The 22,053-nt window shown below is 49.0% G+C and overlaps 1 protein-coding gene across 1 annotated transcript in view; it reads right to left on the reverse strand.

The window, feature by feature from the left end:
• dysf (dysferlin, limb girdle muscular dystrophy 2B (autosomal recessive)) overlaps positions 1-22,053 on the reverse strand; it is a 427,787-nt gene that overhangs the window by 149,279 nt on the left and 256,455 nt on the right. The window contains exons 27-30 of the mRNA XM_072497740.1: positions 19,220-19,325; positions 17,985-18,127; positions 7,636-7,809; positions 589-679 (exon numbers count right to left, since the gene is read on the reverse strand). Coding sequence (XP_072353841.1) covers positions 589-679; positions 7,636-7,809; positions 17,985-18,127; positions 19,220-19,325 — 514 coding nt within the window. The remainder of the gene's footprint in view (positions 1-588; positions 680-7,635; positions 7,810-17,984; positions 18,128-19,219; positions 19,326-22,053) is intronic.

Raw genomic sequence — 22,053 nt, forward strand, 5'->3', positions numbered from 1 at the left:
AGGCCACACTTGGAGTATAGTGTTCAATTCTGGTCGCCACACTACCAGAAGGATGTGGAGGCTTTAGAGAGGGTGCAGAAGAGATTTACCAGAATGTTGCCTGGTATGGAGGGCATTAGCTATGAGGAGCGATTGAATAAACTCGGTTTGTTCTCACTGGAACGAAGGAGGTTGAGGGGCGACCTGATAGAGGTATACAAAATTATGAGGGGCATAGACAGAGTGGATAGTCAGAGGCTTTTCCCCAGGGTAGAGGGGTCAATTACTAGGGGGCATAGGTTTAAGGTGAGAGGGGCAAAGTTTAGAGTAGATGTACGAGGCAAGTTTTTTACGCAGAGGGTAGTGGGTGCCTGGAACTCACTACCGGAGGAGGTAGTGGAGGCAGGGACGATAGGGACATTTAAGGGGCATCTTGACAAATATATGAATAGGATGGGAATAGAAGGATACGGACCCAGGAAGTGTAGAAGATTGTAGTTTAGTCGGGCAGTATGGTCGGCACGGGCTTGGAGGGCCGAAGGGCCTGTTCCTGTGCTGTACATTTCTTTGTTCTTTGTTCTTTGTATGAGGAGGACCTTCTGTACTTACGGTCAAAGATACAGGAGACAGTTGGTGTATTCACACCCAGGTTGAGGGTGGACGATGATTTCTCCTCACTCTTGCCGTCTGTAACCCCACCCTGTAACAGCACAGCACAATCACTTTTAATCGAAGGATAAAGGTGCCTGAATCTTCTCAGCAATAAACTCAGATTAATTTATTTTCTACTTTCTTCTCCTTCTGTCTTGTGGCTTTCATACTTACTGTGTGCTGTTCCACAGGCAGCTCATTAGCCCACAGTAAGGTCGTACACTAAACCATCAAACGTTGAGTGAGGCATAAATATTGGCCAGGAACCTTTGTTTTTCTTCGAAGTAATGGCGGCTGGAAGTCAGTGACAAGAGCTGGACAAGGCAACACTTTAACACTCGTGGCAGTGTGGCACTCCCTCGGTACTCAGCCTGGATTATGGCTCAAAGTCTCTGGTTTGGGCTTTGATCCCAGATGAGGAGATGGTGGCACGGTGGTAATATTACTGGACTAGCAATCCTCAAACCCAAATGAATGTTCTGGGCCACAGGTTCAAATCTTACCACGGCAGCTAGTGGAATTTAAATTGAATTAACAAAATCCTGGAATATAAAACTAGTCTTAATGGTGGTGACCAGGAAACTATCATCTGGTTCACTAATGTCCTTTAGGGAAGGAAATCTGCCATCTTTAACTGGTCTGGCCTACATGTGACTCCAGATCCACAGGAACGTGGATTGGGAGCAGCTGTTTAAGGGTAAATCCACATTTGAAATGTGGGAGTCGTTTAAGGAAAGGTTGATTAAAGTGCAGGACAGACATGTCCCTGTGAAAATGAGTGATAGAAATGGCAAGATTAGGGAACCATGGATGACGGGTGGAATTGTGAGATTAGCTAAGATGAAAAAGGAAGCATACATAAGATCTAGGCGACTTAAAACTGATGAAGCTTGGGAGGAATATTGGGAAAGTAGGACAAATCTCAAACGCGCAATAAAGAGGGCTAAAAGGGGTCATGAAATATCTTTGGCTAACTGGGTTAAGGAAAATCCCAAAGCCTTTTATTCGTATATAAGGAGCAAGAGGGTAACTAGAGAAAGGATTGGCCCACTCAAAGACAAAAGAGGGAATTTATGATTGGAGTCAGAGGAAATGGGTGAGATTCTTAATGAGTACTTTGCATCGGTACTCACCAAGGAGAGGGACATGACAGATGTTGAGGTTAGGGATGGATGTTTAAAGACTCTAGGTCAAGTCGGCATAAGGAAGAGGGAAGTTTTGGATATTCTAAAAGGCATTAAGGTGGACAAGTCCCCAGGTCCGGATGGGATCTATCCCAGGTTACTGAGGGAAGCGAGGGACGAAATAGCTGGGGCCTGAACAGATATCTTTGCAGCATCCTTGAGCACGGGTGAGGCCCTGGAGGACTGGAGAATTGCTAATGTTGCTCCTTTGTTTAAGACGGGTAGCAGGGATAATCCAGGGAATTTTAGACCTGTGAGCTTGACATCAGTGGTAGGCAAACTGTTGGAGAAGATACTGAGGGATAGGATCTATTCACATTTGGAAGAAAATAGACTTATCAGTGATAGGCAGCATGGTATTGTGCAGGAAAGGTCATGTCTTACAAACCTAATAGAATTCTTTGAGGAAGTGACAAAGTTAATTGATGAGGGAAGGGCTGTAGATATCTTATACATGGGCTTCAGGAAGGCGTTTGATAAAGTTTCCCATGGCAGGTTGATGGGAAAAGTGAAGTCGCATGGGGTTCAAGGTGTACTAGCTAGATGGATAAAGAACTGGCTGGGCAACAGGAGACAGAGAGTAGTGGTGGAAGGGAGTGTCTCAAAATGGAGAAAGGTGACTAGTGGTGTTCCACAGGGATCCGTGCTCGGACCATTGTTGTTTGTGATATACATAAATGATCTGGACGAAGGTATAGGTGGTCTGATTAGCAAATTTTCAGATTAAACTAAGATTGGTGGAGTTGCAGATAGCGAGGGGGACTGTCAGAGAATACAGCAGAATATAGATAGATTGGAGAGTTGGGCAGAGAAATGGCAGATGGAGTTCAATCCAGGCAAATGCGAGGTGATGCATTTTGGAAGATCTAATTCAAAAGTGGACTAGACGGTCAATGGAAGAGTCCTGGGGAAAATTGATGTACAGAGAGATCTGGGAGTTCAGGTCCATTGTACCCTGAAGGTGGCAACGCAGGTCGATAGAGTGGTCAAGAGGGCATACAGCATGCTTGCCTTCATCGGACGGGGTATTGAGTACAAGAGTCGGCAGGTCATGTTACAGTTGTATAGGACTTTGGTGAGGCCACATTTGGAATACTGCGTGCAGTTCTGGTCGCCACATTACCAGAAGGATGTGGATGCTTCAGAGAGGGTGCAGAGGAGGTTCACCAGGATGTTGCCTGATATGGAGGGTGCTAGCTATGAAGAAAGGTTGAGTAGATTAGGATTGTTTTCATTGGAAAGACAGAGGCCGAGGGGGGACCTGATTGAGGTCTACAAAATTATGAGAGGTATGGACAGGGTGGATAGCAATAAACTTTTTCCAAGAGTGGGGGTGTTAATTACAAGGGGTCATGATTTCAAGGTGAGAGGGGGAAAGTTTAAGGGAGATGTGCGTGGAAAGCTTTTTACGCAGAGTGGTGGGTGCCTGGAATGCTTTGCCAGCAGAGGTGGTAGAGGCGGGCACGATAGCATCATTTAAGATGCAACTAGACAGATATATGAACGGACAGGGAACAGAGGGAAGTAGATCCTTGGAAAAGAGGCAACAGGTTTAGATAAAGGATCTGGATCGGCGCAGGCTGGGAGGGCCGAAGGGCCTATTCCTGTGCTGTCATTTTCTTTGTTCTTTGTTCTTTGTTTTGTGTACGTGTGTGAATGCCTTCTGTGTGTGTATGTGTGTGTCCCCTCAGTGTATATGTGTGTGTCCCCTCAGTGTGTGTGTGTGTCCTCTGTGTGTGTGTCCCCTCCGTGTGTGTGAGTGTGTGTGTATGTGCCCTGTATGTGTTTGTTCCCTCTGTGTGTGTGTGCCCTGTATGTGTTTGTTCCCTCTTTGTGTGTGAGTGTGTGTGCCCTGTATGTGTGTGTGCCCTCTGTGTGTGTGTGCCCTGTGTGAGTATGTGTGACGAATGATGTGTGGATGATTATGTGTGACTATGTGTACGAGTACGTGAGAAATAGTTCTTGATGCTGCTCCAAGGCCCTAAGTCGTGGAGGTTTTATTCACCTTCCATTGCCCACTCTGCCAGGTTGCTGTTTATTGTGTTTGCGTGGTTCGTATCCCCAGGTCTCTGTATTTCCGCCCTGGAGAGGCTTCCTCCACACTAACCATCACAACTCACTCTCACAGTACCCCAGTTCATAACTTTCCACTGGCAGACTTGGCCCTCGGCTGAAGCCAATGTACACAGTGGAGGCCTCTTTACTGGTGGCCCATCTGTCAAAGGCAAACACCATTAAACGCTGGCACTCAGTATCCCAGCTTCACTGGTGATGCCACCATGGGGGGCGGGGAACGCCAAAACCGGGTTCAGCGACGGGGCGGAGAATCCGTTTTCCCGCACGAAACCGGGACCGGCGTCGGATCCGTGATTCTCCACCCACCCCCTGAAAAGCGGCGTACTCGGGGAGTACACCGCGCCAAGTATCCACCACCTCAGGCCTGAGGCCTGCCCCGCTATTCTCCACCCCCGACTGGTCGAATCCCCGACGGCGTGGTTCTAATATGGTCCTGCCGTTCAGGAAACTCGTGAGGCGGCTGCGGACTCAGTCCGGGACCGCCACAGTCGGGGGAGGGCCGATTGGAGGGCAGGCACCTCATTCGGGACTGGGGGCTATAGGTGCGGGCGGTTCGGGTGGGGCGAGCGGCCGACGCGGGGCACTATTTCAGCGGTCCAGGTTCGAGGGCTGAGTCTGCCATGGAGCACGGCGCGCGGCCGCTGGAGGTCGCCGGCCGTGCACATGCGCGGCCTCTGACCCCGGAGCTCCATGAGAGCTGCCTGCTAGCCCCCTGCAAGACGGGGAATCCGTGGCCTTCTGACGCCAGTTTTCCTGCCGTGAAAGACCACAGTTTTCACGACGGCATGGGGACGTAGTCCCGAAAACAGAGAATCCAGCCCATGGTCCCCGTTAACACCCAGTCCCAGACCTCACAGGAGTCAGCGCTCTCAGGGCAGGAAGAGCTATAAAAGCTACCTTGGCCAAGCGCCAGTTACGCCGTACTTTATACGACCCAGAAATGCGGTCTGACCTCAGACTCCCTGGTGGGGTCCCTTTAAGATGGGCCACACATGGAACTTATGCAGATCAGGCCAGTGGACAATAAAGAGGGAGACAGGAAGAGAGAGAGAGAGGGAGAGTATTGAACAGTCGGAAAATTGAACTTTCCACAATTCAGGATGTGTGGACACAGGAAGGCATTGCTGGCCATGTAATCGTAGCCAACACACCCGTCCCTTATTTCTCTCCTCCAGGCTGTGCCTGCAAGCTGCCATTTCCAAATCACCTCATAACATGTTCTATGTAGTCAGTATAAACCCTGCTACTCATAGCAGCTGGCACCCCTTCAAGAAAAATATTATAGTGTTGTAAACTAAATTAAAACCATTTAGAATGTTTCTGTTGAACACAGAACCTCAACCTCTGTCAGAGCTGAGGGGCAGGAGGCGAAGGGATCTCACTAGGGTGGCTGAAACTTAGAGAATGGAATTCGAGAATGATTATTGCTGCCACGGGGAGCGCTTCAAGCAAAGACCATTGCATCATTTTAAAGGAAAATTCAGGGCAATGAGGAGAGAGAGGGGCATTGGGATTGTTGCAGGGCAATGTGGATAGAGTGGGGCAGTGGTATAATTTGTGATTGAAACAGGGAAATGGGAGAGAGAGGGGCAGTGGGATTAGTTTGGGATTGATACAGGGCTATGGGGAGAGAGTGGGACAGTGGGATTAGTTTGGGATTGATACAGGACTATGGGGAGAGAGTGGGGCAGTGGGATTGGATTGGGATTGATGCAGGGCTATGGGGAGAGAGTGGGGCAGTGGGATTAGTTTGGGATTGATACAAGGCTATGGAGAGAGTGGGGTAGTGGGATTAGTTTGGGATTGATACAGGGCTATGGGGAGAGAGTGGGGAAGTGGGATTAGTTTAGGATTGACACAGGGCTATGGGGAGAGAGTGGGGTAGTGGGACTAGTTTGGGATTGATACAGGGATATGGGTAGAGAGTGGGGCAGTGGGATCAGTTTGGGATTGATACAGGGCTATGGGGAGAGTGTGGGGTAGTGGGATTAGTTTGGGTTGATACAGGGATATGGGGAGAGAATGGGACAGTGAGATTAGTTTGGGATTGATACAGGGATATGGGGAGAGAGTGGGGCAGTGAGATTTGTTTGGGATTGATACAGGGCTATGGGGAGAGAGTGGGGCAGTGGGATTAGTTTGGGATTGATACAGGGCTATGGGGTGAAAGTGGGGCAGTGGGATTAGTTTGGATTATTCAAGAAAAGAGCCAGTACAGAATCCCAACGGTACAGAAGGAGACCATTTGGCCCATTGAATCTGCACCGACCCCTTGAAAAGGCTTTGCACCCAGGCCCACACCCCTTCCACCTCCTCCTTAACCCCATCGCGTAACCTCCACCTCCCTCGACACAAAGGGGCAATTTACCATGGCCAATCCACCTAACCTGCACGTCTTTGGACTGTGGGAGGAAACCGGAGCACCCGGAGGAAACCCACGCAGACAAGGGGAGAATGTGCAGACTCCGCACAGACAGCGACCCAAGGTCCCAAGCGCTGTGAGACAGCAGTGCTAACCACTGTGCCACAGTGCTGCCAAAGGTTGATTGGCCTGTTGCCATGCTGTAAATGTATACGCGATTGGGTCTGTTTTGGGGCTAATACTGTGAGTATGTAACTGGTTGTTACAAGTGACCCACAATAACAAACTACTGCCCATGTATCTCACAACCCCTGTTGACATCCGCAGCAGCACTCCCTGGTCCCTCCATTTACACAACAGTTGATGTACTGCCAAGCCAAGTTGCCATGGCGATTAGCATTTAACCTCTGGAAACCAGATTCAGCCATTGTATATATACATGCAGAATGTACACAAAAAAACACGCAAACGATAGATCATGGAGTCATCGCAACAACAACTTACATTTAGATAGCACCTTTAACATGGCAAATTGTCTCAAGTGGCGAGTGTTATCTACTCAAATCGACACAGAGCCGCATGAGGAGATATTAGGTCAGCTGACAAAAGCTTGTTAAAGGAGGTAGGTAAAGGTGTGTCTCAAAGAAGGGCGGAAGGAAAGATAGAGAGACACTGGGGGTTAGGGAGGAGATTCCAGAGTTCAGAACTGGACGAATTGGCTGCCAGTGGTGAAGCAATCACAATGGGGGATGCACAAGTGACCAGAATTGGCGGGAGTGGCGATCTCGCAGGGAGTGGGCTGTTGGAGGGTGCAGCGTTATGGAGGAATGAGGCGTAGGAAGGATTTGAAAACACGTTGCCTAAACAGGAGCCAGTGTAGGCCAGTGAGTCAGGGGTGGTGGGCGAATGGGACATGGTGAGAGTGTGGACACGGCAGCAGAGTTTGGATCAGCTCAAGCTTATGTTTGAGGGGTGGAATGTGAGGCATTGGCCACGTTGCCATGGACAAGTCTAGAGATTCAGGAGACGATAAGCAGGGGAAAGTATGGCAGTGCCACAGAGGTGAAAATAATGCATCCACGTCTGAAGATGCTGAGCGAATAGGAAAGGTGAGCAGGTATTGAAAATCGCTTATTGTCACAAGTAGGCTTCAAATGAAGTTACTGTGAAAAGCCCCTAGTCGCCACATTCCGGTGACCCTGAGCTGGAGGTTGACAAAGGCGGAATAACTTGATGGATGAGTTTTGAAAGGGGCTGTAAAGGTGGTTGAGATTCACGTAAAATAACTTTGAGAAGGAGCTCTGAAGACAGTGACGTCAAGGATAGAGCAGAGGGAAACACGGGAAAACCCAGAGGTCTGCGAAAACTAACTCCTTCACTCACCAGTGCACCTTCCAGGGCAAAGACTGCAGAGGGCCCAGCCTTCTGCAGGGGCTCCATGCGGCGTCTCCACCTCCTCCGGCGAAACGCATCCGTCTTCCGCTGTTTCAGGTGGAATTTCCACCCAAAGAGAGAGGCGTACTCCCAACCTTCAGTCCCCAGATCATCGGCCTTGGCCTACCGGAAGGAAAGATTGAACATTACTGAGTGATCAAGCCCAGCAGTAGGCCACTTGGCCCATTGTGTGCGCTCGCTGACGGTGAGTTCCCTCTGCTCTTTCTCCATCGGCTTGCACACTCTCCCTTTTCAATTACGTGTCTGCCGAAAGGACGGTGGAGGCAGGTTGAACACTTTCAGAAGGGAATTGGTCAATACTGGAAAACACATTCAAAGACAGTACAGACATAAGACCATACGACATAGGAGCGGAAGTAAGGCCATTCAGCCCATCGAGTCCACTCCACCATTCAATCATGGCTGATGGGCAGAAAGGCCTCTTCTGCTCTGGAATCCAAATCCCCTCTGGAGGTTACAACTGAATCTGCTTCTGCCACCAGTGCATTCCCGATCAGATCACGGGTGGCACGGCAGCACAGTGGTTAGCACAGTTGCTTCACAGCTCCAGGGACCCAGGTTCGATTGCCGGCTTGGGTCACTGTCAGTGCGGAGTCTACACGTCCTCCCCATGTCTGCGTGGGTCTCCTCCGGGTGCTCCGGTTTCCTCCCACAGTCCAAAGATGTGCGGGGTGGATTGGCCAAGCTAAATTGTCCTTGGTGTGTAAAAAAAAAATGTTTGGGTGGGGTTACTGGGTTACAGGGATAGAGTGGAAGTGTGGGGTTAAATAGGGTGCTCTTTCCAAGGGCCAGTGCAAACTCGGTGGGCCGAATGGCCTCCTTCTGCACTGTAAATTCGACGGAAAACTATGGAATAACAACTTGTCCTGTACAAATCATATTCTCCTATCTCTACCCTATTAACTCAATGTTAATTGAGTTTTTGAATTGGCAGCAAGGTAGCATTGTAGATGGCACAATTGCTTCACAGCTCCAGGGTCCCAGGTTCGATTCCGGCTTGGGTCACTGTCTGTGCGGCATCTACACATCCTCCCTGTGTGTGCGTGGGTTTCCTCCGGGTGCTCCGGTTTCCTCCCACAGTCCAAAGATGTGCAGGTTAGGTGGATTGGCCATGATAAATTGCCATTAGTGTCCAAAAATTGCCCTTAGTGGTGGGTGGGGTTACTGGGTTGTGGGGTAGGGTGGAGGTGTTGACCTTGGGTGGGGTGCTCTTTCCAAGGGCCGGTGCAGACTTGATGGGCCGAATGGCCTCCTTCTGCACTGTAAATTCTATGATAATCTATGGAATTAACAGCTTGGTAACCTGGGGAATGCAGGCCTAGTAGAGAGGTACCCACTTCAGGACATCAAGGGTGCAAAATGAAGGTGAGGAAATGAGATAAATTGAGCAGGATAATGGCCATGTCAAGAATGCCTTTCTTTATTTTTAAATTTATATTACTGTCCCACCAATTTGCATTAAATTCTGGTCACAATCTCAGAAAGAGGATGCAGTGAAGATATACAAGGACAATACCTGCAACGTGTGGGTATACACATCGGGAAAGGACTGACAAGCGGAATCTCTTTTCTTTTGAGAAAAGAAGGCTGAGGGAGTGACCAAATCGAGGTCTTTAAAATTATGAAAGGTGATGCATTTTGGGAATTCTAAGGGTAGGATATTCACAATGAACGGTAGGTCCCGAGGACACATTGAGGAGCAAAGGGATCTTGGTGTACAAGTCCATAGACCCCTGAAGGTGGCTAGAGAATCATAGAATCAACAGCGCAGAAGGAGGCCATTCGGCCCATCGCGTCTGCACCGGCTCTTGAAATGAGCACCCTACTTAAGCCCATCCGTCCACCCTTTTCCCGTAACCCAGAAACCCCACCTCATCTAAGGACAATTTATCATGGCCAATCCACCTAACCTTCACATCTTTGGACTGTGGGAGGAAACCGGAGCACCCGGAGGAAACCCACGCTGACACGGGGAGGGCGTGCAGACTCCGCACAGACAGTGACCCAAGCCGGGTATCGAACCTGGGACCCTGGAGCTGTGAAGCAACTGTGCTAACCACTGTGCTACCGTGCCGCCGTCAGTAGATGGGGTGGTGAAGAATGCATGCGGAATGCTTGCCCTCATTTGCCGGGGCGTAGAATATAGGAGCAGGGAAGTCTTGGTACAACTTTCTGAAACATTGGTTAGGCCACAGGTGGAATTTTGTGTGCAGTTCTGATCGCCACACCATCGGAAGGGCTGGGTGTGGGGAAGGGGGGAGGTGCAGGGGAGTTTCACCAGGATGTTGCCTGAGATGGAAAGTTTCAGCTATGCGGAGAGACCGGAGAGGTGAGGCTTGTTTTCCCCGGAGCAGAGGAGGCTGTTAGATCTGATAGAGGTATAGAAAATAATGAGAGGCATAGATAGAGTAGATCGTAATAAACTTTTCCCATAGCAGAGGTGTCTAAGACCAGAGGACGTAAGTTTAAGGTGAGGGGTAAGTGATTTTGAGGGTGTTGTGTTATGGTTCTTCATGTAGCATAAGCTGCTCCTTGATATATACTCTGACAAAGGAAGTTTCAGACTTGGAGCTGGGTTTAACACATTTTTTGAACAGTTAACAACTCTCCTACTTGAGTTCGCCTCTCCTGCTAATCTTGCTATAGTAACTCAGTCTAACTAACCAGTCTGCTCTAAGCCATGTGGTGGGTGTGATGCTTCTGATCTGCCCCTGTCCTTCTCTCTAAGTGTCGCCTGTGGAAAGAGACAGAGTTGTGTAATGCCCCCTTGTGATAGAGTCACCTCTGGGTGTCTTGACTGCCCATTGGTCGTGTCCTATTCTATGTGTTCATTCGCTGTCTGCATGTCATGACGTCTCTGGTGCTCCCTCTAGTGTTTATTTAGTTGTAGTGTATTTACATTAACCCCTTGTGTACTTACAGGGATGCATATCACCACAGAGGGGACCTGAGGAAATATTTGGTGAAAATATTGGAACGCGCTGCCTGAGAGGGTGGTTGGAGGCAGGAACTCTCGCAATGTTTAAGAAGCATCTGGACGAGCAGTTAAATCGCCCAAGGCAGTTATAGGCTGTGAACCAAGTGTTGGTAAATGGGATTGGTATAGATTAGTGTTTGTTGGTCAGCATAGACATGGTGGGCCTAAGGGCCTGTTTCAGTGCTGTCTGACTCTCGGACTCCAGGATAGAGTGGCTGCAAGGAGAATGTTCCCCGTGATGGGGAAGAGCAAAGCTAGTCTCCAAGAAACCTTCATCAGAGAGTGGTGGGAATGTGGAACTCACAACCACAGGGAAGGTTGAAACAGCACATTTAAGAGGACGAGAGACAAGGTCACAAGGGAGACAGGAAGAGAGGGTTTCTCTGGAAGATACAGATGAGGAAAGATGGGAAGAGATTCGATTGTAGCATGAATAACGGCATGGACTGGTTGGGTTGAATGGCCTGTTTCTGTCTCACACATGTAGGGCTAGGTTCTCTGGTCTCCCAGTGTGCGTTACTCTGCGAGAGTCCATTCTCTGGCGGCGAGACTCTCTCTTCCCGCCGCTTGTCAATGGAATTTCCCATTGAAGCCGCTCCAAGCTGCCGGGAAGCCCATGGGCGGGGCTGCGCTGCCAGCGGGCCAAAGAATCCCGATAGCCAAGAATTCCGGCCCTGACGTAATGTTCAGTCATGATGCTGAAAAACCCACCATGTCTGTTAACATCTTTTAAAAATCCAATAAATTCACCGATGTATTTTAAAACCCAACGAGTTAATTCATACACTTTAAAACCTAACTGAAGCGCCTGCTCCTATATAATGGGATAAAAAGCAAGAGGGTAGCCAGGGAAAGGGTTGGCCCACTGAAGGATAGGCAAGGGAATCTATGTGTGGAGCCAGAGGAAATGGGCGAGGTACTAAATGAATACGTTGCATCAGTATTCACCAAAGAGAAGAAATTGGTAGATGTTGAGTCTGGAGAAGGGTGTGTAGATAGCCTGGGTCACATTGATATCCAAAAAGACGAGGTGTTGGGCATCTTAAAAAATATTAAGGTAGATAAGTCCCCAGGGCCTGATGGGATCTACCCCAGAATACTGAAGGAGGCTGGAGAGGAAATTGCTGAGGCCTTGACAGAAATCTTTGGATCCTCACTGTCTTCAGGTGATGTCCCGGAGGACTGGAGAATAGCCAATGTTGTTCCTCTGTTTAAGAAGGGTAGCAAGGATAATCCAGGGAACTACAGGTCGGTGAGCCTTACTTCAGTGGTAGGGAAATTACTGGAGAGAATTCTTCGAGACAGGATCTACTCCCATTTGGAAGCAAATGGACGTATTAGTGAGAGGCAGCATGGTTTTGTGAAGGGGAGGTCGTGTCTCACTAACTTGATAAGAGTTTTTCAAGGAGGTCACAAAGGTGATTGATGCAGGTAGGGCAGTGGATGTTGTCTATATGGTCTTCAGTAAGGCGTTTGACAAGGTCCCTCATGGTCGACTAGTACAAAAGGTGAAGTCACACGGGATCAGGGGTGAGCTGGCAAGGTGGATACAGAACTGGCTAGGTCATAGAAGGCAGAGAGTAGCAATCGAAGGATGCTTTTCTAATTGGAGGGCTGTGACCAGTGGTGTTCCGCAGGGATCAGTGCTGGGACCTTTGCTGTTTGTAGTATATATAAATGATTTGGAGGAAAATGTAACTGGTCTGATTAGTAAGTTTACAGACGACACAAAGGTTAGTGGAATTGCGGATAGCGATGAGGACTGTCAGAGGATACAGCAGGATTTAGATTGTTTGGAAACTTGGGCGGAGAGATGGCAGATGGAGTTTAATCCGGACAAATGTGAGGTAATGCATTTTGGAAGGTCTAATGCAGGTAGGGAATATACAGTGAATGGTAGAACCCTCAAGAGTATTGACAGTCAGAGAGATCTAGGAGTACAGGTCCATAGGTCACTAAAAGGGGCAACACAGGTGGAGAAGGTAGTCAGGAAGGCATACGGCATGCTTGCCTTCATTGGCCGGGGCATTGAGTATAGGAATTGGCAAGTCATGTTGCAGCTGTGCAGAACCTTAGTTAGGCCACACTTGGAGTACAGTGTCCAATTCTGGTCGCCACACTACCAGAAGGATGTGGAGGTTTTAGAGAGGGTGCAGAAGAGATTTACCAGAATGTTGCCTGGTATGGAGGGCATTAGCTATCAGGAGCAGTTGAATAAACTTGGTTTGTTCTCACTGGAACGATGGAGGTTGAGGGGCGACCTGAAAGAGGTCTACAAAATTATGAGGTGCATAGACAGAGTGGATAGTCAGAGGCTTTTCCCCAGGGTAGAGGGGTCAATTACTAGGAAGCATAGGTTTAAGGTGCGAGGGGCAAGGTTTAGAGGAGATGTGCGAGGCAGGTTTTTTACACAGAGGGTAGTGGGTGTCTGGAACTCGCTGCTGGAGGAGGTGGTGGAAGCAGGGACGATAGTGACATTTAAGGGGCATCTTGACAAATACATGAATAGGATGGGAATAGAGGGATACGGACCCAGGAAGTGTAGAAGATGGTAGTTTAGTCGGGCAGCATGGGCGGCACGGGCTTGGAGGGCCGAAGGGCCTGTCCCTGTGCTGTACTTTTCTTTGTTCTTTGTTTGTTCTTGTTCTTTTTTCCCGCTGGGAAGGCCCGTCCACCCCCGGGCTTCCCAGCAGTTTGGGGTGGATTCAACGGGATAGAGAATCCCGCCACCAGCGAGTGGCGCACCGCCGAGGAACATGTGGCTGGGAGAGCGGAGGATGCAGCCCATCATGTTGCAGGCTTTATAAAAAAGCCATTGTCTGAGACAGCACCATCGATGCTACGGGTATACTCAAAACTGTACCTCAGACTGTGAAAGAGCTCACACTTTTGTCATGATATGGATGAGCAATTCTGTATCTGTATATGTTAGATCTCCAAACAGCAGGTGGCAGTAGAACTACACCACGTGACATGGCAACCTCGGGGAGTCTGGGTGAGGAGTCACCCTGGATAGTCATGTTTAGTATTAGCTCTCGTATTCTAGTTTTTAACAGTTTACAGTTCGTTAGTAGTATTAAACGAAAGAGAAAATGCTGGAAAATCTCAGCAGGTCTGGCAGCATCTGTAGGGAGAGAAACGATCGGCTCTCCGTCAAAGTTAGTAGTATTAATATTGTTTTCTTCCCATGTTATTGTAAGTTAATAAATCTTAGCAGTCAAAAAGTACACATTCTTTGGTGCACTGACTCAACCATTGCAACGCACTAGAAAGTAACACACTTTGTTCATTTAGTGACTTGAGGAAGCCAGCAGTAGTGGAACATGGATTTATTGGACTACCTACAATACTCTGCCCGAAGCAGCAAATCTCTCCCAATCCAGTCCTTGTTGGAACAGTCAAAATTGACGTGTAACCTTTAACGAGTTCCAGCTGGGTGACCTCCTGGGAAGCTCGTACTTCACGAGTCCAACGGGGAGGTCAACAATGGTTCCCATAGTCCTCATGGGGGTTATGACAGTTACTGATATAAAAACCCTCAAAGAGCCGCGGAAATGGTTAAAGACTTATAGAACATGAAGGGAAAAAATTGCTTATTGTCACAAGCAGGCTTAATGAAGTTACCGTGAAAAGCCCCTAGTCGCCACATTCCGGCGCCTGTTCGGGGAGGCTGGTACGGGAACATAGAACATACAGTGCAGAAGGAGGCCATTCGGCCCATCGTGTCTGCACCGACCCACTTAAGCCCCCACTTCCACCTTATCCCCATAAACCAATAACCCCTCCTAACGTTTTTTGGACACCAAGGACAATTTATCATGGCCAATCCACCTAACCTGCACGTCTTTGGACTGTGGGAGGAAACCGGAGCACCCGGAGGAAACCCACGCACACACGGGGAGAACGTGCAGACTCCGCACAGGTAGTGACCCAGCGGGGAATCGAACCTGGGGCCCTGGCGCTGTGAAGCCACGGTGCTAACCACTGTGCAACCATGCTGCCCCTACTGAAACAATTCCACTCTAAATGACCTCAACCGGTTATTGCTTCACATACAATCAACGTCCTTCGAGATCATTGTCTCATCAAACTTAGTGACAGCAACTTTACACCCCTTTATTGTTTACAGTACTATTTTTAGAAGCTGTCTTGTAACACACCACCACAGATTTTCTTTGCATTTAATCTGAGCAAATTATTCCGCTTAACTCTTAGTTTGATTTGACATCAGTGCTTGGAAGCAAAGAGCAACAGTGACCCCTAGTGACTCTGTGGTGTATTAAATACAATCAGAACATGCCGGAAACAAACCATTCAATAATAATAGCGGATTGTCACAAGTAGGCTTCAATGAAGTTACTGTGAAAAGCCCCTAGTCGCCACATTCTGGCACCTGTTCAGGGGCAGCTGGTAGGAGAATTGAACCCACGCTGCTGCAATTATTCTGCATTATAAGCCAGCTGTTTAGCCCAGTGTGCTAAAGCAGCCCCATTCAGGTAAGTGAAAGAAGACATTGCATTGATCGGTCAGGATGTTCTTAAATGCTCCACAACCAATGAAATACTTTTACAAGCGTAGAAATTGCACACAGGAATATCCCACAAACCGGAATCTGATATATACAAATGATTTAAATCTTGGTGTCAGGGGACAATTTCAAAGTTTGTGGATGATATAAAACTTGGAAGTATTGTAAACTGTGAACATAGAACATAGAACAGTCCAGCACAGTACAGGCCCTTCAGCCCACGATGTTGTGCCAACCATTTACCGTAATCTAAGATCAACCTAACCTACACCCCTTCAATTTACTGCTGTCCATGTGCCTGTCCAAGAGTCGCTTATATGTCCCTCATGACTCGGACTTCACTACTTCCTCTGGCAGTTCATTCCACGCACCCACCACTCTCTGTGTAAAGAAGCTACCTCTGACATCTCCCCAATACCTTCTTCCGATCACCTTAAAATTATGTCCCCTCGTGACAGTCACTTCCGCCCTGGGGAAAGGGCTCTGGCTATCCACTCTATCCATGCCTCTCATCACCTTGTACACCTCTATTAAGTCACCTCTCTGCCTTCTTCGCTCAAGTGAGAAACACCCTAGCTCCCTCAACCTTTGTTCACACATACGTAGATACATAGAAGATAGGAGCAGGAGGAGGCCTTTTGGCCCTTCGAGCCTGCTCCGCCATTCATCACCATCATGGCTGATCATCCAACTCAATAGCCTAATCTGCTTTCTGCCCATAGCCTTTGATCCCATTCTCCCCAAATGCTATATCCAGCCGCCTCTTGAATATATTCAATGTTTTAGCATCAACTACTTCCTGTGGTAATGAATTCCACAGGCTCACCACTCTTTGTGTGAAGAAATGTCTCCTTATCTCTGTCCGAAATGGTTTATCCTGAATCCTCAGACTGTGACCCCTGGTTCTCGACACACCCATCATTGGTAACATCTTCCCTGCATCTACCCTGTCCAGTCCTGTTAGAATTTTATAAGTCTGTATGAGATCCCCCCTCATTCTTCTGAACTCCAGCGAGAACAATCCCAACCTAGTCAATCTCTCCTCATATGACAGTCCCGCCATCCCTGGAATCAGTCTGGTAAACCTTCGCTGCACTCCCTCGAGAGCAAGAACATCCTTCCTCAGAGAAGGAGACCAAAACTGCACACAGTACTCCAAGTGTGGCCTCACCAAGGCCCTGTACAATTGCAGCAACACATCCCTGCTTCTATACTCGAAACCTCTTGCAATGAAGGCCAACATACCATTTTCCTTCTTTACCGTCTGCTGCACCTGCATGCTTACCTTCAGCGAATGGTGTACAAGGACACCCAGGTCCCGCTGCACACTCCCCTCTCCCAATTTACAACCATTCAGGTAGTAATCTGCCTTCCTGTTTTTGCTTCCAAAGTGAATAACCTCACACTTATCCAAATTATACTGCATCTGCCATTGATTTGCCCACTCGCCCAACCTGTCCAGATCATGCTTAGGATCCCTGCATCCGCGTCACAATTCACCCTCCCACCTAACTTGATATCATCTGCAAACTTTGAGATGTTACATTTTGTTCCCTCATCCAAATCATTAATATATATTGTGAATAGCTGGGGTCCCTGCACCGATCCCTGAGGTACCCCACTAGTTACTGCCTGCCAATTTGAAAGGGACCCATTAATCCCTACTCATTGTTTCCTCTCTGCCAACCAGTTTTCTATCCACCTCAATACATTTCCCTAATCCTATGCGCTTTAATTTTGCACAATAATCTCTTATGCGGGACTTTGTCAAACGCCTTCTGAAAGTCCAAATATACCACATCGACTGGCTCCCCCTTGTCAACTGTATTGGTTACATCTTCAAAGAATTAGACATGCCCTCCAGTCCAGGCAGCATCCTGGTAAATCTCCTCTGCACCGTTTCCAAAGCATCCACATCCTTCCTATAATGAGGCGACCAGAACTGGACACAATATTCCAAGTGTGGTCTAACTAGAGTTTTAGAAAGCTGCAGCAAAACCTCGCGGCTCTTAAACTCAATCCCCCAGTTAATGAAAGCCATCACACCATACGCCTTCTTAACAACCTTATCAACCTGGGTGGCAGCGTTGAGGGACCCCAAGATCCCTCTGTTCCTCCACACTTCCAAGATTCCTGCCATGAACCCTGTATTCAACATTCAAATTCGACCTTCCAAAATGAATCACTTCACATTTATCGAGGTTGAACTCCATCTGCCACTTCTCAGCCCAGCTCTGCATCCTGTCAATGTTCTGTTGTAACCTGCAACAACCCTCAACACTATCTATAATGCCACAAACCTTTGTATCATCGGCAAACTTGCCAACCCACCCTTCCACTTCCTCATCCAAGTCATTTATAAAAACCACAAAGAGCAGAGGTCGCAGAACAGATCCCTGCAGGACACCACTGGCCACAGACCTCCAGGCGAATACTTTCCATCCACGACCACTCGCTGTCTTCTTTCGGCCAGCCAATTCTGTATCCAGACAGCCAAATTTCCCTGTATCCCATGCCCCCTGACTTTGTGAACGAGCCTACCATGGGGAACCTTATCAAATGCCTTGCTGAAATCCATATACATCACATCCACTGCCCGACCTTCATCAATGTGTCTCGTCACATCCTCAAAGAATTTAATGAGGCTTGTGAGGCATGACCTGCCCCTCACAAAGTGGAGACAACAGGCTGACCTCCCTCAGTGCACTTCCCCATTCAATAGTTTCCTCCCTTGCCATTGTTGACCTGTCCTTGCGATGCCGGCACTCTCACCTTGCGAAGCGTCTCCACCTGTTGAAAGTCCCTCCGCCGCATCCGCACCCATCGTCGCCGTCTGTTGGTGTGGTACATCTTCTCCGCTGGTGACCAGGACTTGGGTTTCCGGTCCGGTGGGATGGTAAATCCGTACTCCCATCCTGGAGAAAATGGAAAATGACAGGAAGAGATCGGAGCTGGAACGAGCCCGTCTACGCCAATCCCACTCAAGACAAGTACCAGGAACAAGCCAGATATCAGGAGCCAAATCACATTTCATGAAGTTGGTGATCGTGAGTGGCCACCAGATAAAAATGACATAAACGTTGCTGAATTGACATAAAAATCCAACTGATTCAGGGATGTCTTACAGAGAAGGGAACCATTCGAGACTACCTCCACCTCTAGTTGGTTGAGGCAATATCCAATTGATTGAAATAGGAAATCACTCAATAGTCTGAAGATAGGAACATAGGAACAGGAGGAGGCCATTCAGCCCCTCAAGCCTGTCACACAGAAACAGGAGGAGGCCATTCAGCCCTCAGGCCTGCTACATAGGAACAGGAGGAGGCCATTCAGCCCTCAAGCCTGCTATATAGGAACAAGAGGAGGCCATTCAGCCCTTGAACCTGTTGCACAGGAACTTTAAACACCTGAAACATCTACAAGATGCACTGCAGGAACTCACCAAAGCTCCTTCCACAGCATCTTCCAAACCCACGACTACTACCACCTTGAAGAACAAGAGCAGCAGGTACCTGGGAACCCCACCACTTGGAGGTTTCCCTCCAAGTCACTCACCATGCTGACTTGGAAATATATCGCCGTTCCTTCACTGTCACTGGGTCAAAATCCTGGAACTCCCTCCCGAACAGCACTGCGGGTGTACCTACACCTCAGGGACTGCAGCGGTTCAGGAAGAGAGCGCATCACCACCTTCTGAAGGGCAAATGGGATGGACAATAAATGCTGGCCTAACTAGCGATGCCCACATCCCGGAAATGAATTTTTAAAAAACCACCTTGCTTGGAGTATAAGTCAGGTGATTCCAAGTTTGGTTTATAATTGGCATGGGAATGGCCGAGGAAAGGTTTGAAGGTACTGTGGAAAGAATGAGTTGGAGATGGAGTTGGGGGTGACGAGCCGGAGCTCAATGTGCTGAAGACACACAAAGGTTATATAAAGGTGCAGAGATGAGTGTGAAATAGAGACACTTAAGTTTACTTTCCTTCTCCTGAATGATCAACACCTACCTTGTTCATCAACAGCTCTGTTCAGGTCAGTAGACCATTCAACGTCTTCCCATTTCCAGCCCCCCGGACACTCAATATCATCCTTAGCGAGGACCTTCTCACCATTCTACAACAGAAAGGATTTCATCATATTTTCCATCATTTGCACTCATACCTGGGGCGGAATTCTCCCCAAACGGCGCGATGTCTGCCGACTGGCGCCCAAAACGGCGCCAATCAGACGGGCATCGCGCCGCCCCAAAGGTGCGGAATGCTCCGCATCTTTGGGGGCCGAGCCCCAACATTGAGGGGCTAGGTCGGCGCCAGAGGGATTTCCGCCCCGCCAGCTGGCGGAAACGGCCTTTGTTGCCCCGCCAGCTGGCGCGGAAATGACATGTCGGGGCGGAGCATGCGCGGGAGCGTCAGCGGCCGCTGACAGTTTCCCGCGCATGCGCAGTGGGGAGAGTCTCTTCCGCCTCCGCCATGGTGGAGACCGTTGCGGAGGCGGAAGGGAAAGAGTGCCCCCATGGCACAGGCCCGCCCGCGGATCGGTGGGCCCCGATCGCGGGCCAGGCCACTGTGGGGGCACCCCCCGGGGTCAGATCGCCCCGTGCCCCCCCCAGGACCCCGGAGCCCGCCCACGCCGCCTTGTCCCGCCGGTAAATAGGTAACTCTAATTTACGCCGGCGGGACAGGCAATTTATCGGCGGGACTTCGGCCCATCCGGGCCGGACAATCCAGCGGCGGGGCCCGCCAACCGGCGCGGCCCGATTCCCGCACCCGCCGAATATCCGTTACCGGAGACTTCGGCAACCGGCAGGGGCGGGATTCACGGCAGCCCCCGGCCATTCGCCGTCCCGCTGGGGGGTCGGAGAATGACGCCCCTGATCTTTGTCACAACGAACTCGAGTGAGTTCAGGCGCCTCCATCTTAAGGTGCACCTGAAAATCATAGAATCCCTACAGTGTAGATCGAGGCCATTTGGCCCATCGAGACTGCACCGACCCTCTGAAAGAGCACCCTACCCAGGTCCACTCCCCGCACTATCCCCGTAACCCCACCTAACCTTTACATACTAAGGGCAATTTATCATGGCCAATCCACCGAACCTGCACATCTTTGGACTGTGGGGGGAAACCGGAGCACCCGGAGGAAACCCACGCACACACGGGGAGAACGTGCAGACTCTGCTCAGTCAATGGCACTCCGGGGTTTTCGCTGGAACTGAGAGGGGCGGGACTTAATCTCTCTGACAGGACCCGCTCCTCAGGCTCCGGGGACCCCTTTTTAAAGGGCACCCCAATCTCAGAATACATCTCCACCCCTTCCCCCCACCAGATTGCCAGCAAGGGCCCCCATAATAATAATAATAATATCGCTTATTGTCACAAGTAGGCTTCAATGAAGTTATTGTGAAAAGCCCCTAGTCGCCACATTCCGGCGCCTGTTTGGGGAGGCTGGTACGGGAATTGAACCCGCGCTGCTGGCATTGCTGTGCATTACAAGCCAGCTGTTTAGCCCACTGTGTTAAACCAGCCCCTCATACACCCATAAAGGTTCATAAAGGGCAGGTCGTGCCTCACTAATTTAGTGGAATTTTTTGAGGACATTAACAGTGCTGTAGATAACGGGGAGCCAATGGATGTGGTATATCTGGATTTCCAAAAAGCCTTTGACAAGGTGCCACACAAAAGGTTGTTGCATAAGATAAAGATGCATGGCATTAAGGGGAAAGTAGTAGCATGGATAGAGGATTGGTTAATTAATAGAAAGCAAAGAGTGGGGATTAATGGGTGTTTCTCTGATTGGCAATCAGTAGGTAGTGGTGTCCCTCAGGGACCAGAGTTGGGCCCACAACTGTTCACAATTTACATAGATGATTTGGAGTTGGGGACCAAGGGCAATGTGTCCAAGTTTGCAGACGACACTAAGATAAGTGGTTAAGCAAAAAGTGCAGAGGATACTGGAAGTCTGCAGAGGGATTTGGATAGGCTAAGTGAATGGGTAGGGTCTGGCAGATGGAATACAATGTTGACAAATGTGAGGTTATCCATTTTGGTAGGAATAACAGCAAAATGGGCTATTATTTAAATGATAAAATATTAAAACATGCTGCTGTGCAGAGAGACCTGGGTGTGCTCGTGCATGAGTCGCAAAACATTGGTTTTCAGGTGCAACAGGTGATTAAGGAGGCAAATGGAATTTTGTCCTTCATTGCTAGAGGGATGGAGTTTAAGACTAGGGAGGTTCTGCTGCAATTGTATAAGGTGTTAGTGAGGCCACACCTGGAGTATTGTGTTCAGTTTTGGTCTCCTTACTTGAGAAAGGACGTACTGGCACTGGAGGGTGTGCAGAGGAGATTCACTAGGTTAATCCCAGAGCTGAAGGGGTTGGATTACGAGGAGAGGTTGAGTAGACTGGGACTGTACACGTTGGAATTTAGAAGGATGAGGGGGGATCTTATAGAAACATATAAAATTATGCAGGGAATAGATAGGATAGATGCGGGCAGGTTGTTTCCACTGACGGGTGAAAGCAGAACTAGGGGGCATAGCCTCAAAATAAGGGGAAGTAGATTTAGGACTGAGTTTAGGAGGAACTTCTTCACCCAAAGGGTTGTCAATCTATGGAATTCCTTGCCCAGTGAAGCAGTAGAGGCTCCTTCATTAAATGTTTTCATGATAAAGATAGATAGTTTTTTGAAGAATAAAGGGATTAAGGATTATGGTGTTCGGGCTGGAAAGTGGAGCTGAGTCCACAAAAGATCAGCCATGATCTCATTGAATGGTGGAGCAGGCTCGAGGGGCCAGATGGCCTACTCCTGCTCCTAGTTCTTATGTTCTTATGTTCATACA

This window comes from Scyliorhinus torazame, chromosome 3, assembly GCF_047496885.1.
Source record: "Scyliorhinus torazame isolate Kashiwa2021f chromosome 3, sScyTor2.1, whole genome shotgun sequence".
Classification (NCBI taxonomy): domain Eukaryota; kingdom Metazoa; phylum Chordata; class Chondrichthyes; order Carcharhiniformes; family Scyliorhinidae; genus Scyliorhinus; species Scyliorhinus torazame.